General features: G+C 44.8%; 1 protein-coding gene across 4 annotated transcripts in view; it reads right to left on the bottom strand.

Annotated features, from left to right (window-relative positions):
- The window catches only part of zcchc7 (zinc finger, CCHC domain containing 7), a 45,159-nt gene that overhangs the window by 8,533 nt on the left and 21,202 nt on the right, over positions 1-15,424 (bottom strand). For all 4 annotated transcript variants that reach the window (XM_078291451.1, XM_078291448.1, XM_078291455.1 and 1 more), the window contains 4 exons: positions 11,054-11,106; positions 10,400-10,537; positions 10,100-10,270; positions 7,708-7,743 (listed from right to left, as the gene is read on the bottom strand). In XM_078291451.1, the coding sequence (XP_078147577.1) occupies positions 7,708-7,743; positions 10,100-10,270; positions 10,400-10,537; positions 11,054-11,106 (398 nt within the window). The remainder of the gene's footprint in view (positions 1-7,707; positions 7,744-10,099; positions 10,271-10,399; positions 10,538-11,053; positions 11,107-15,424) is intronic.

Genomic DNA, 15,424 nt, shown 5'->3' with positions numbered 1-15,424 from the left:
CGTTGCTTGATGCGGTTTGAAAAAATTGCTAATGTGAGATTGTCAGAAAAAGTCAGAAAAAGCCCACAGTCTTAATGACGACTTTGATATTAGACCTTTTTTTTCATAACAGGCTTATACATTTCTATTTCTTTGTCTCCCAGCCCATGTGTCTCTGTATGCGTTACATATTTGACAGTATTACAGTCTACAGTATTGACCTGATGTTGCCAGTTATGTGTATGCAAAGTACAGTATGTATTATTATCTATTAATTTCTTTTCATGTATATTATGTGGCTTTTGCTTCCCCATTTTGTTTTTCTGGCTGCAGCCTTTTGGTTTCCCCTTTTTTTGTTCTCTTCCGCTTTTTTTTTGGTATTGGCTTTTTCACACTGGTGTTGATGTGTGTAGTATTTATATTATCAATGTGACTGTTTACTTGTGTCACTTGTACAATTAGCACGTCACTTTAAATCCAGAGCATTTGCTACTTTAATCTGTCACCTGACACCAGGTAATTTGTAGTGTTGGTTTATTCTGAAGAGCCGAAATGTCATTAAATCTAACAAGGAGCAAGAACTCCCCAGTGTGCAGACTCTACTTCTCTCTGCAGTGTGAGACTGTAGCAGCTTGCACAGCGTGCAAATATACTGCAGGTCCACAGTTGCAACATATTTGCACAAGTAACAACCACAAACTCCACAAATGGTCAGTCTGGCTCAGAAGCTCTCACTTCACCGTGTGCAGGGATCAGAGAGCAGTTCTCTATGAAGCCACTGAAGGGCGCTCTGACTCCACACAGCATGCTGAAAGGGTCCTGCAACAACCATGTTCGCCCCGTGGCCCATTTCAACCGCTGAAGTTATGCAGGGGGAGGTCAGACGACAGGACACACTTGGTCATAGTTATTAAATTGTATTAAAATTGTAAAACAGTTGTAAACGAACACCTTTCTGTCCCTTCTGGCATGACTCCATAGTGGAAAACAATCCAGAGAATGACTGTGCTTTGTGCTTGTGACCTGATATATGATTTGGAATAGTAGTATGGGGAAGACAATCATTTTTAACTTTAGTTTAATGCATTGGTAGTTGTTTTTTCCTTCCTTTTACTGTAGGACCACTTATGTATAGGACACTATACTATACTATAGTATACTATGCTATACTTCACTCCTTACTGGTTGTTTTAGGCAGCTGCTCTTGTCCTGCGATACACTGAGAACCATGAAATGTCAGCGGTCGCGACAGTGAACCAGGGACACAATGTACCAGACACCTTCACTGACATCCTTTTCACTACTAACTTGACATTTAAGAATTTGATTTAATACATGACTAATATCATTTCTGTGAATACACAGATCATTTCCCTATTGATAGATATGCAGTTCATTTCATTATACCTTATCCCGCAAAACATATTTCTCTGGGAACAAAAATAAAATCCTGTGAATATATAATCCTATGTAATAGTCAGTCATTGTAAAAATAGTATAAACATTATTTTTGTAACTGTAATTTGTAACCAAAATAATTCAAATACATCATTATCTCCTTAAAAAAACACTTTAATACCTTCAAGAAATTATTTTGTCTATAAATTCAAATCTGAATATTACTACAATTAGTGCCGTACTGCCATGTAATGATATACTGAAAACAAAATGCACTGTGGGGTATATTTTTGCTCTGTTGCTTATACTGGTACAATATGATGTATTATTGGATCTAAATGAATAAATACAAATAAGCCAGCCAATACTGTATATTTCACTCTAACTTCATCAAAATAACTCAACAAAGATTAAAAAAAACAACAACAAAAAAACATTTCTGTGAAGGATAAAATAAGAACAAATTTAACTACAATGACTGACTCCAACAATATACATACATCTGTCCAACTTCACTGGATATAAGTAAAAATCTATTTATCATCAGACAAAGGGTCCACATAAGTCTGTTAAAAGTTTTATATATATATTCAAATTTCATTATCTGAGGGCTGTAACTTGAATAATAATGATAATAAAGGATCTTTACGTTAAGATGATGTATGACATTGACATGCCAAATGATTTAGACTGACAACTGCATGTACTGTTAAACATTTTCAAAATGGCTTTACATGGTTGTTCATCTAAAGGCTCTATTTAAATTCTGATCCTTCCTGACTATTTGCAAGTCTAAGCGTCATATTTACCACAAATAATTTTGCTCAGCCAACGCTGGGGGAAAAAGCCATCCTGAAATATGCAGACCAGCTAACCCAAATTTACTGCAGCATTAGGTGCTTTACATTCAACATGGACAAAGTCACCAAAGGGAAATGACCCAATTTGTTAACAGCACATTTCGTGTTTTTTTTATTCCTAAAGAAATTAAATGGTGTTTTCTTTTCCGGGAAAGACGGGGATTTTAGCGCGGTAAAAAAAAAAAACCTAACCCTGAGTTAACAAAGGCAAGTGTGAGCTGAGCGTTACAGCAAAGAACCTTCTGGAAGAAAGACATCGAGACAAAAAAAAAAGGTACAAGGGACTGGATGGAAAGGGAGAAGAAAGGCGTACAGAAAGAGGGATACCAAATGGACTTCAAGGAAAAGAGTTAAAATGGCTTCATTCTTGTGTAAAACAAGAGGGTCACTGAACGTCTTTTCATGGATACCCCAAGAGACAGTGACACACACACACACACGCACACACACACACCTCACACATCCCTGCCCCAAGGGAAGAGATCGATACACACACACTGATACCACCATGAGGAGAGAATCCGCTCAATACACACACACACGCGCGCACGCCGGCGTGGGCAGAGGTAGCGATCAATAAACACACACACATACAGGTGTCACCGCTACTATCTAAAGAGAGGCCGATCAATGCTCACACACCGATATACCTGTACCAATCAGCTGCTCAGTGCTCACACTCACTCCCTCCGCTCGCTCTCCCCCGTCTCTCGCCCTATTTAATACACCCACCCCTCCTCGTTTACTCTCTCTCTCTCTCTCTCTCTCTCTCCATCACTCTGTCCTTCTACAACAACACACCTCTCTCTCCCCCTCTCCCTCCCTTCCTCTCCTCTCTCTCTCTCGGTCTCTCTCTTGTCCATACAGAGTGTTAGTGCAGTTCTGATATGTAGGTGAATCATGTCAAATCTAATGTCACACAGCCCTTTCCCGCTCGGATACACCACACCGCTGATCCGGCCTGACAAGGAGAGAGAGAGAGAGAGAGGGGAAGAGAGATGAGGGGCAAAATGAATCGGGGCAGGAGGAGGAGGGCTTGATTAGGATTTGACCCCGCGGTAAAGAGTCTGGCAAATTAAAGGAGGAACATTTTCACTACAAATACCCTCGCCATGGATGGCTGGTTAAAGGGAGCGAGCCGGCACTTCCGGCAGCCGCCAGAGGGGGGCGCTCTGGGTCTTAAACCCGGCACGCCGGCGTCCTGACAACACCTCACAGGAGGAAAAAGTCATCGCTGTGTGTGTGTGTGTGTGTGTGTGTGTGTGTGTGTGTGTGTGTGTATGTATGTGTACGCGCGCATGCACACGTTTATGCATGATCTCTACACGCATTAATTCAGCCTGTATACAGATAGCAGGTCGTTCAACTTCCACTGTGGCCTCTCCTGCTCCCATCCTCCATCCATCCCCCTCCGTCTCGCTCTCCTACTCCTCCTTTCCCCTTTTTCTCTCTCTGTCCCCTTCTCTCCTCATCCTTGCTCTCCTAGTGTTTACTCAAACCTCCTCCTCCTCCTCTCTTGGTCGTCTTTCCTTCTAGTACTATCTTGATGCTTCTCTCTTTCATTCAGTGTGTTGAGAAGGCTGGCTGCTGATAATAAAAGCGGGTCTTCTTGCCTCCGCATCCTTAAAGGAAAATTCAAAACACTTTTAACACTTTTAAAACAGCTATTGACGATGTACCTTGCATGTCTGGGCCTCTTTTGTTTGGTGGTGTATTTTTCTAATTCCTGTGGATAAGTGGCCAAACGACATGACATCACGTTGAGATATTTCCAGCACAGCTACAATAGAATTTTGATAGTTTTGATCTAAAACATTGACGATAAACGCCAGGTTATGGAGTCGGCCCCTCAGAATCAGAAAGGCCTTCTGACCATTTTGCACCGACGTTAAACAATCATATAGGAAGACATCCATAGTAGAAGGGGAAGAGATACCAGTTTCTCCACCCACAGGAGCCGCATTAGACCAGAATGCAATGCAGCCACCAGACATGTTGTGTTTTGAGGAAGGGGCGTGGCTGCGATCATCGACACACGCCCCAGTGTTCACAAACAACTTGGCTAGCTAGTTATGTTTACGTTATGTTTTCACAAAATAACTCCTGGATGATGATATAAGAATGTAAGAGTAGGTCCAAGGGTGGACGTTTCCTTTAACATTCTGTAGTTTTTTGTTTTAGCGGGTGAGGAAGAGAAGATAGGACGGGGCGGGTTTGGGTGTAACGGGGAAAGAGGGACCCCACGCTGTAAGGCAGTATGCAAAAGAGAGAAAGAAGTAAAACCGAGGTGTATGTGGGTGTGTGTGAGACAGAGAGAGAGACTGAGAAAGACTTCTTAAAATAAACTTCAATTTCTGAAAATTTTCCCAGCAAACCTTTTTATGTGTAAACATTATTGTCGCGTAAAATGTCTTCAAACACACTGAAGGCCGACGAGCTCAAAATGTTGTGTATAGCTTTTTACTCCCATTTACTGCTCTATATATTTGTAGAAGTGTGTGTGTGTGTGTGTGTCCATGTGTGTCGGTATCTTACTTTCTCAGTAAATACCCCAGGGCTTTGTGGTCTATACTGTGTGGTTTGGAGGAGTTTGTTAGTTGAGGGCCAGGTGCAGGCAGACAACACATACACACACGGAAGATAAACGGACCCAGTACACACACACACACACACACATACACACACACACACGAAGGATAAATGGACCCAGTAGCAGGGAGGTCTGACAGAATGCCTTTTCACACCTGGCTGAGCCCAGCGGAAGGTGACAGAGTCACATCTCCCAAAGCGAACGCACACACACGCACACACACACTCACACACACACTCACACACACACTCACACACACACACACACACTCACATTGGGGAGTTCAGGGTCATAAGCAGCATCATGAATAAAATGAGGCTGTCTTAAACAGAAGGAGCCCTGTGTATGCATGTGTGTAGGTGTGTGTGTGTGTGTGTAGGTGTGTGTGTGTGTGTGTAGGTGTGCGTGTATGTGTGTGTGTATAGGCCCCTAACCCCCATGCCAGTTTGGATCTGTAACGACCTTCTGTTCCTAGTGCTTAAATGGCTTAAATACTTCAATTAGACCTGGGTCACAATCCACCACCCGTTAAAGCACGCAGTCACACACACACACACACACACACACACACACACACACACACACACACCAAAACACACAAAAAGGGGAGTCTTCATGATCTTGTGAGGCTACCTAAGAATATTCTCTCATCACAGTGCCTTCTCTTCTAGTCTGTGGTTCAAACTGAAATCCTCCGGTGAAATGTAGCGCGTCCCCCGCCAAACACCGGCGACAAATAAACTTAACTCCCTCTCTCTTCCCCCCCTCGCTCTCTCAAACACAAGTATCAACTCCCTCTGCCTTCCTCTGCCAGCGTCTCCCCTGGAACTTCTGTGTCCCGCTCCCTCCCTCCCCTCCTCCTCCTCCCTCCCTCCCTCCCTCCTCCTCCCTCCATCTCTCCTGCCGTGCTACCCTAGCGCTAACGATGCTGCCTTTTCATTAGACAGCCCCTGCTAATTAATCTCCATAGAGGAGAGTGACAGACAGACAGACCTCCCCCAACACACACACACACACACACAAAGTGCACACCAAGATATATGCAAACACACACTCTTCTTCTCTCTCTCTCTCAGTCTCTCGTCCCGCGTGGCGTTGGCAGCCCATTTCATGCTTTATCACGTCTTTTAATTGACAAACAAGCTGCTCTTTTCTCTTAGGCTGAGGTCTATATCACCCCCTCGCTCAGACGCTCACACACATACACACACACACACACGCACACTCACACACACATACACACACAAATACGAAGGCAAGAAAACTAGTTATCTTTGCAGATTTCGAATAAACATGCACACACAAACAAGCAAATGCCATCCTCCCCTCTGACATATGGCCCATGTGACTGTCACACAGTTTTCTGCTCTTTGATACGCTGTTTTAACACACACACACACACACACACACACACACACACACACACATACAGAGCCACGGATGTCTGTTTAGTGCGTGTGCACATGAGCAGGTTATGCTCAAAATAAAGGAAACACAGGCGAAGATTTCCCTCAGTAATGGTGGTTCCTTAATTTTGCGAGGCGCTTTTTTTCTGCCATGGTTCACTCCTCTCCTAGAGGGCAAGCTCAATACCAATCACAACTAACATACTGATTTGGAGTGATAATACGGCCCCTTCATCTTCACCATGCTGCTGGAAAAATACTGTTTTGGGCCTAGTTATAGAATCTCCCATACATGCTAAATTCATTGCCATGCTTTCCAAACGACTGGGTGATCACCGCTAGCTTTTGACTGGAACTTTGTCGCCCTGGAAGAGTTTAGTTTTAGTGTAAAGAAAAAGTGAGGTGAAGGATCCTTGTGTTACTAGTGGATCAGATCCTTTAAGTTAAAACTCATAAGTCTGAGCCCAGTGTGTCAATAATTAGAAAAAATAAATACAAAATCAGTCTCCCCAGAAAGCCCGGTTCCCGCGGAGTTAAGATTAACAAGGTTCTGTTAATCCGTCACTATTGCTGGATGTTCTGTTAATTAAGGGCAGATTTTAGACAGCAACATTTGGAATATTCCTGTTCTGATGAGGCACGTTCAGCATGAAGAAGATTTATTTAAGGAGTGTCGTTGGCTGTAAGTGGGCCGGGGTCGGTGTGCTGCTGGCTTAGTCAGCCCTTCCACCACACAGTTCTTTTACATTTCTGGGCTTTTAATTGGGACTTTTTGGCAGAACTACTGCAGTGGAATTTTGCCAAAACTGACACTTGCACCCCTACAAAGACATATGGAAACGGGAACAGCTCAAAATAAACAATACTGCTTAATTAAAACTTTTATATTGTCTTAATACTTAATTGTAGCTGGCATCTATCACATTTCTATATCAAAATAAGAAGTTACACTATTGATCGATTATCCGTAGCAACTGCAGAATACATTTTGTTACACAGTAAGAAAAAAAGGAACAAAATGACCAACATTCACAGAGCGAGGTGCAGAGCATGTTTAAGAACCTTTTTCTACATTAGGGCCCCTGTGCACTTTGCACACTATTTTAGCTATCTTGTGCACTTGCGCGCAAAATATTTCCTCATACTTTTCTATTGGGTGTGTTGACAAAATCTCCCCTGATAACGCCAATCTGTGTGCTCAACTTATGGTTTATGGTTCTTATTGGTTTCCAATATGTAAACAACAGTGGATTTTCATCGATTTTGGTGAAGTTGGACTTTGCTGCCCTCTTAACTTTGCTGGTCACGTCTTTATTTACATATATCCCCACCTATCTGGAGACTGATCAAGTCCAGAGAGGAAAACTTTGACTATAAAGAAATTAAATAGTGCTTAAGTGAATGTTTGAACAGCACTGTAAGGTTAGTACAGAAGACTAATGGTTTCCTAATGCAATTGTAGAATCACACTCACCGTGATGTGGTACTGTCTCCAGATCTCTGGGCAAGCCTGAGGACACACAGAAAACACTGTCAGCTGTAGAGTAAACTCAAGTCGCACAAACACAGATGCACACACACACACACACACACACACACACACACACACACAGACACTTACAAAGCACTAGTACACAAAAAAATAAAGCAAAGGAAAGAGAGGGGAATGAAAATGTCTGAGAATGAACAACCTGTAGTAATGTGTGTGTGTGTGTGTGTGTATGTCTCAATTCTGAGTGTGTGCTAGAAGTCTAGCAGAGATACAATGAGGAAGAAACCATTAGGCAATGCTGAGAGAACTGATTCTTATCACAGAAAGAGAGAGAGGGAGCAAGGGAGGCAGAGAGAGAGAGAGAGAGAGAGAGAGAGAGAGAGAGATGAGAAGAGAGTCAGTCAGCCAGAGATGCTGATGGATAGACGGATAGATGGAGGCCAAGAGAAGAGTGACAGAGGGCCAAAGGGAAATTGAAAAGCAGGCCATCGTGTCATTTGTATGGCCGTCTCTATCCCTGCCTGACTCTTAAGTCGCAATCTCTTCCTCTATCTCTCACTCCACCTACATCGCCATGCTTCCTCTGCAACAGCCTATTTCCCCTCCGTGTCCCTCCGTCTCTACAGCCAGTCAGTCACTCAAACAGTCAGTCAGTCGTTTTGTCCCGGTGTGGCTAAAGCATTATCTCCGGGGCTTCGCCACGCTGTTCCCTAAGCGTTCCGACATCCTTCCCCAACCACCGCCACTTCCCACTGGGAAATTGAAAATGCCGCAGTCGCCGCAGGCAACAAGATTTATCTACTTACACACCTACTGAGTGAGAGAGAGAGAGAGAGAGAGAGAGAGAGAGAGAGAAAGAGAGAGAGAGAGTGTTCTGCCAAGACGGCTATGAGTTCAGCTCTTCTCTTGCAAATACAAAACTAGTTCCTATAGAAATTTGCATGAGATGCAAATTCACATCAATTTAAAGGGAGCATTCGCACAAAGTGCTTGTTCACATCCCAACCTGTAAAGCAGCCTATAAAGAACGGGAGGCAATTTTTCTAGCTTAACCTGGGCCTTTTAGATTAGAGGACAGAGATGGACAAATATGAATTTCGACACTGTAAGACTCGCTCGTGCCTGTATCTTCCTCCACCTCTCATCTAGCTTTTCTTTCTACACCCCCACCCCCTCTCTTCTCCTCTCTCTTCTGCTCCCTCCCGTTCTCTCTCTCTCTCCCTCCAGACCGCTGGGGTAGTGGGTTGTTGTCGAGGGCGACAGGCGAGGCGAGCGACACACTCGCGCTCCGTCAACCGTCTGTCTTTAATGAGAGACACAGAAAGGCCCAGGGGACAGAGACCTGACTCTCTCTCTCTCTCACACACACACATACACACACATACACACACACACACGACCACATATAATTTGTGAGTCTAAGAGGGAAAAAAAAAAGTTGAGTGTTCCAAGAAAAGGGTAATTACAAAACAACTTTGTGCTTTTGTTTACTGGTGAAAAAGATACGCAAAAGAGAAAGGAAGAAAGAGATGAACGCGAGGATGCTGAGGAAGAGGTGAGAAAGAATGGGCGAGAGAGAGAGAGAGGGAGAGAGAGAGAGAGAAAGAGAGAGAGAGATAGAAGAGAGACTGCGTGTGTCCTGGTCTCCCCTCTCCCTCTGGTGTTCACCTGGTTACTCATCCATTACACAGAGCACAGTACATGACTGACTGACAGAGAGAGAGGGAGCGAGGGAGAGAGAGAGAGAGAGAGAGGGAGAGAGGGAGGGAGAGAGAGAGGTGGGGGAGACACAGGCAGGCACATGCATACACACAGAGTTTCCATTCTATGGCATTAGTGTAAATGGGCAGGGTAATGAACGTTGCGGTGGGATAATTGTCATTGATGGTCATTAGATTCACCCTTCAGTGCCAACACACACACACACACACACACACACAGCTGGAATATGCAGCATGGCAGAGACATAACTAAGCTGTAATTGCTGAAGTGTATCAATTAATGTGAACAGCAGCGTGTGCTGACCCCTGGTCACTCATTATTACTGAGAAAAAAGGCGGGGGAGAGAGGAGGGAGGAGGGGGGGGGGGGGGGAGAGAAGAGGAAACATACCCCAAAAAAAGTGGGGTGCATATTGATATACAGTGATATAGTAGGAAGGCACCGTGTTTACATAAAGCAGTAATCCTTTGCTCGCACTACATGTCACAGCCTCCATCTGTGACGTTTTGCACCTCTCATAATATGCATTTGGTTTAATTCACTTGATGATGCAAAATGGCAAAAATGCCTGCAGCCTAGAATCATATCATATTTTGCTGCATGTTATAAAACAAACAAACAAACAGACAGAAAAAATAGGCAGCTATACTCACATCGAAGAAGTGTCCGGTCATGCCGCAGCGGTGGCACTGCTTGTGCCAGTAAGCCCGCTCGCTGCAGGACTCGTACAGGTGCCCCGGCAGGCCGCAGTTGTTGCAGTGCTTGTTGGGACACTCAACGACCTGGTGGCCCGGGGTGCCGCACAGGAAGCAGCTCGCCACCTTCTGCTCACACACACACAAAATTGGAAGACAGTGTCAGACACGAATCCGAGTACAGCTTGTGGCTGTGCTGACTAGTGCTGTATTTGTGTTCATGAGTGTGTATGTGAATGCGTGTTTAGTGGAACGGACCTTGGGCGTGGGGCAGTTCTTGGAGAGATGTCCGGTCTTGTTGCAGTTTCTGCAGGTGACGTTCTTGTCGGTATAGTATCTGTTGGACAACCGGTGCACCGGCATCCTGGCACCCTTGTCTTTGTTGCAGATCTGAGCCTGAAACACACACAGTTAAAACTTCATTACCAGCATCCTGGTGGTTTAAGGCGTCTGTATGTCATGTCCCCATGAAGTGTCAGAATCAGAGAAACTTTGTTGTCCATCTCATTGTGAGGGACAGAAAATTGGTCCATGCTATGAAATAAGGGTATATCTTTCCCTTTAATAAAACACAAATGTCACCACAATATTCTTAAAAAATAATGCATGATGCATTATTAGCGCCTACATATTATTTTGGCTTTTATCTGCATATGGTATACCAGCCGTGATTAACATTTTGAGTATTGCAATTTGTGTATTTTTTTAAGAAAATTGAAAATATGTTCATTTATTATTGGTATGTATCTTTCCTTCACCGCATGTGATATTTTCAGACAATCATTGTGTCTTTTAGGTCATAAAGTTCTTTTACTTATCGTCCTTTTTCCTGATCCAATGTAAACAGGCCACACAGGACAGAAGTAGCTAACAGTGAGGATATATTCTATAAAGCAGGGAATCTCCACCTACCTCCTTGTCCTTGCTAGAAACCAACCACCTGCCCTGTGCATCTTCATCACCATCTGGGAAGGAAGACAGAAGGCATTTCAGACAAATGGCCTCATTATGGATAAAAACACATTCATATACCTTTTTACATGGCAGGTGCAGAGCGTTTGCTATCAGCCTAAAAAAAACATTTACATCTTCGTATGTCCAATACATGTCCCTCTATTTGGGTTGGTAAATTGGCAAATTCAGTAAGGAGCTGCTGCCTATGCTTTGTTTAGTCTAGACCAGTTTAGATTTGTCTTCTGATCCTGCTAGTCTGCTCTTGGAGTATTGCCTTTTGAACTCTCATTTAGTGGATTTTCACGTTGAAGTTGCCTATAATGTGATTTTTATTGTAGTTCTACTGAAACATATTGTTGTATGATGCTGCCTTCTTCACCAGGTCACTACTGAAGGAGAATTTTAAGCTCAATGAGACTAACTGATAAAATACATTTTACATTTAAAAAAAATACATCAACAAATAAACGTGGGAAGTTGGTTCCTTTCTCAAATCTGAGGACATCAGAGAAAATGAGAGAACAACTGAAGGAGCCGGATCCCTGAGGAGTAAATTTAGTTTCCTTTAAGGGAGGGACACACACTCACACACACACACACACACACACACACACACCAAACTGACACAGTGGCAGCCCAGCACATCTGTATGAGAGTGGCACTAACAGCGCCCTGAGGGAGACCACTGTATTCTCCTCAGGCCCATGGAACTGTAACTGACATCCATAAATTGCACACACCACACACACACACACAAACACACACACACACACACACACACGTACTCAACATAAATTATGTGCTGATACCTATGACCCACACATGCTCACATGCCCCCCACACATACACACACATGCTTGCACAAACACATACAGACACACCCACGCATCGACCCCTGCGATTAGCTGGTTGACAGTCTTTAGCCTTTGGACAAACACACAGCCTTGAGCCATAATCAAATATTACACTCTCCTTTCCGCCCCTTTCTCTCACTCTTTTCCTGCCTCCCTCCATCCAGCCCCTTATCGCTATTCTGCTCAGCCCTCCCTCCGTTGCTCTCACTCCATCTATCCCTCACTCCATCCCTCTCCTTGTTTTCCATATCCCCCTCTTCTCCCTGGGCGCGTGGCTGCAGAGGGAGGTTAGCACCTCTCTTCCCTGTCAAACAAATTAAAATGGCTGCTGTTTGGACGGCTTCTCTACGCCACGACCTTCACCTCCTAAATACACTCAAAACACACACGCACGCAGAGACACGGCCCGGCATATACTGTACACACCAAGTATTGGCCGGCACAATGGAGAGCCGAGTAACCATCTGTCCTCCTTAAGAATTCTATTAAATTGTTGTGATAACGTTTTTTTTTACAGCAACGCAGGTTTGAAGACTCAAGTGCACAACAACCTTTAGTGGCAAACATGAAGCTACATCAATGCAAAATAAAAGCGCTTTAAAAAAAATATTCAGAAGTCTCATACAAGGAAAATACACAAAGTACAATGGTCGTTCCCTATATTTATAGGGGTCATCTGAAAGAAAAAAAAACATTTATTTGGTGTGCCTGGGGCTAACAGGCAGGGGTTCCTCTGGTGAGAAGACAATGACAAGAGAAAGAAATACAATATGTGACAGCATGGGCTAGTGCTGAAACTCAGACAGTTAAGTGGTATTTCACAGCGAGTTCTTTGATGACCGTGGCAACTACATCATTTCTTAGAGAATGCTAGACACAAAATGGTTCTTATTAATAACTATCATTAAATTAAATTGAAATAAATGTGGTGTATATCTATAAGCAAACTGCAGTACTACAACAGATGACAGTTTAGTCTGTTCGGGTTCATTCGCCTGAAGCTTTGAGTCCATTTCAACCTTCTTGTTTTCAGCTGAACATGTCTCCATGTATTTATGGCAGTGCTCGCACCTCATTACATAAAACCTAGTTTCATTTTACTGTGTGGCACCAGCTGAAGATCAATGCAGAGTTAGGCTAGTGGAGTTAGCTTGGGTTGGTTTAGTATAGAGAAGAGAATAGGGAACCTCTGCAGCGCTCACTTGCTGTGATCTGACTGGGGGGCCTCAATATGATGGGTGTGTGTGTGTGTGTGTGTGTGTGCAGTTGGTGGAGTTACACAGCAACCTGCGTCCAGTCAATGGGCGGCTTGGAAGATGGCAGGGGTGATAGGCATGTATGTATGTGTGGGAGTGTGTTTGTGTGTGTGTGTGTGTGTGAGTGAGCGTGTGTGTGTAGGCGTTAGTGACTCGACGAAAGTCATTCCCAAAGCGTCTCCCGGGGGGACTCCCCAAATAAAGAGCAGGAAGCTTTCCCTTAATCTGAGGGCCCCCCATCTCACCAACACACACACACACACACACACACACGGATAAAGGGTGAACCTCTTTGTCACGGCCGAGGAATCAAACACATGGGGGGGTGGAGGGAGGGAAGGGGGGAGGCAAGAGGAGAAGATGGGGGGCTGTTGTCTGTACACTGGGTGGAAATATGCTAATGGGCGTTGAGGCTCTGTTCAGAAACGACCATCAGAGGCGCTCCATCGTGGGCGAACAGATCTGAAGGAGTCTGGAGCTGAATAAGCAGACGGCAGCGGCTTCGCTAAGCAGCTGAATGGACTCAAGAGAGGCGTCCGCCATGTTGACTGCAACTATTCAGCTTTAACAGATCTAATGCTGAGGCATTCCTAGCAGCCATCTTAGAGGTACAAAAGAGTCCAAAGAGCCCTAAGTCCAAAGAGCCCTAAAAATAGAAATGGATGTGATGCCTCAATGGGGGGAAATGATGGCATAGGACAGATATGTGAAGAAAATCAAGGTGTCGTCAACAAATCAGGCAAATAGCATCTGCACATATTCTATAAAACGGTGACAGTGATTTTCCTGATAATCTGAGAAGGCGTTTAATGCTCCTGAGTATCCTGTTTACGTCTGGTTCCCTGGGTCCCAGTGATTTTGATTCAATGGGACAGCCTCTTACATTATCACATCACTCAGTCAACGAGGGAAAATCAACACAACGGCATGGAAGAGGGAGAGGGAGCGAGAAGCCGAGGGTGGGATGGCGACAGATGCTACCTGTCTGTCTCACAGGTACCCTAATTACTAGAAGACGAGAAGGAGAGAGGAGGAGGCTGGGTGCCAGTTTGTCAGAGCTGGCAGAACAGAACAAAACAGAGGAATTGTGTGCGCGTGTGTGTGCGAGAGAGAGAGAGAGAGAGAGAGAGAGAGAGAGAGAGAGAGAGAGAGAGAGAGAGAGAGAGAGAGAGAGAGAGAGAGAGAGAGAGAGAGAGAAGTGTGTGTGTGTGTGTGTGTGTGTGTGTGTATATATACGCTCTGAGTCTGTCCCTTCTACCGGTGAGAACAGAACGGAAGTGTACGTGTGGCTAATGAACCATGAACACCCGGCTCTCCTGGGGTGATACACACACACACACACACACGCACACACACACACCCCAAACGCACAGTGGTAGGGAATATGAGGGGACGACGAACAACAACCTTCTCGCGGGACGAGGGCCAGACAGGGTGGTTTAAGTCTGATAACCTAAGGAGGAGACTGAGAACGTCAAGACATACACACACACACACACACACACACACACACACACTTCCTTCAATGTGGCAGTCTCCCCTGACAACCACCTTCAACTGTAACCATTTAGCAGTTGCCTAGGATGTGCATGCGTGTGTGTGTGTGTGTGTGTGTGTGTGTGTGTGTGTGCATACGTGTGTGTGTGTGTGTGTGTGTGTGTGTGTGTGTGTGTGTGTGTGTATTATCTACAAGCTGTTCTCCCCCCGGTCCAGCAACATCAAAGCCTTGGTGTAGCCCGCCTTGCTCCTATCCCTCTTTCCCTGTCTCGACACTTAAACAGGCATCCCAAGCCAGCCCGCCCATTGTACCACGCTGTTGGCTGGGCCCATTAATACACAAACACACACGCACGCACACACACACACATACACACATGCACACACACACAATGGGAGCGGAAGAAGGGCCTGGCCCCCCAAATGGAGGTTATGTTTGATACTGAAGCGACAGGGCCGGATTAGCAACACTATACATGACAATGGTGAGGGTGGGCGGGAGTGTGCAGGCTGTGTGTGTGTGTGTGTGTGTGTGTATGTGTGTGTGTGCGCGTGTGTGTATGAAAAAGTGCTCCCTTTGTGACATCACCCTTGCCCTACAGCCTGGCCCTTTGCAAGGTTAAACACACCAAAAGGTTGACTAAGTCAGACACACACACACACACACACACACATGCACGCACACACACACGCACAAAACAGTGGCTTTTCTCCGCTCCTTT

The sequence above is a fragment of the Centroberyx gerrardi genome, chromosome 3, assembly GCF_048128805.1.
Source record: "Centroberyx gerrardi isolate f3 chromosome 3, fCenGer3.hap1.cur.20231027, whole genome shotgun sequence".
NCBI classification, from domain to species: Eukaryota; Metazoa; Chordata; class Actinopteri; order Beryciformes; family Berycidae; genus Centroberyx; species Centroberyx gerrardi.
The sequence above is the reverse complement of the archived record's forward strand: the minus strand, read 5'-3'. Positions and strand labels throughout refer to the sequence as shown.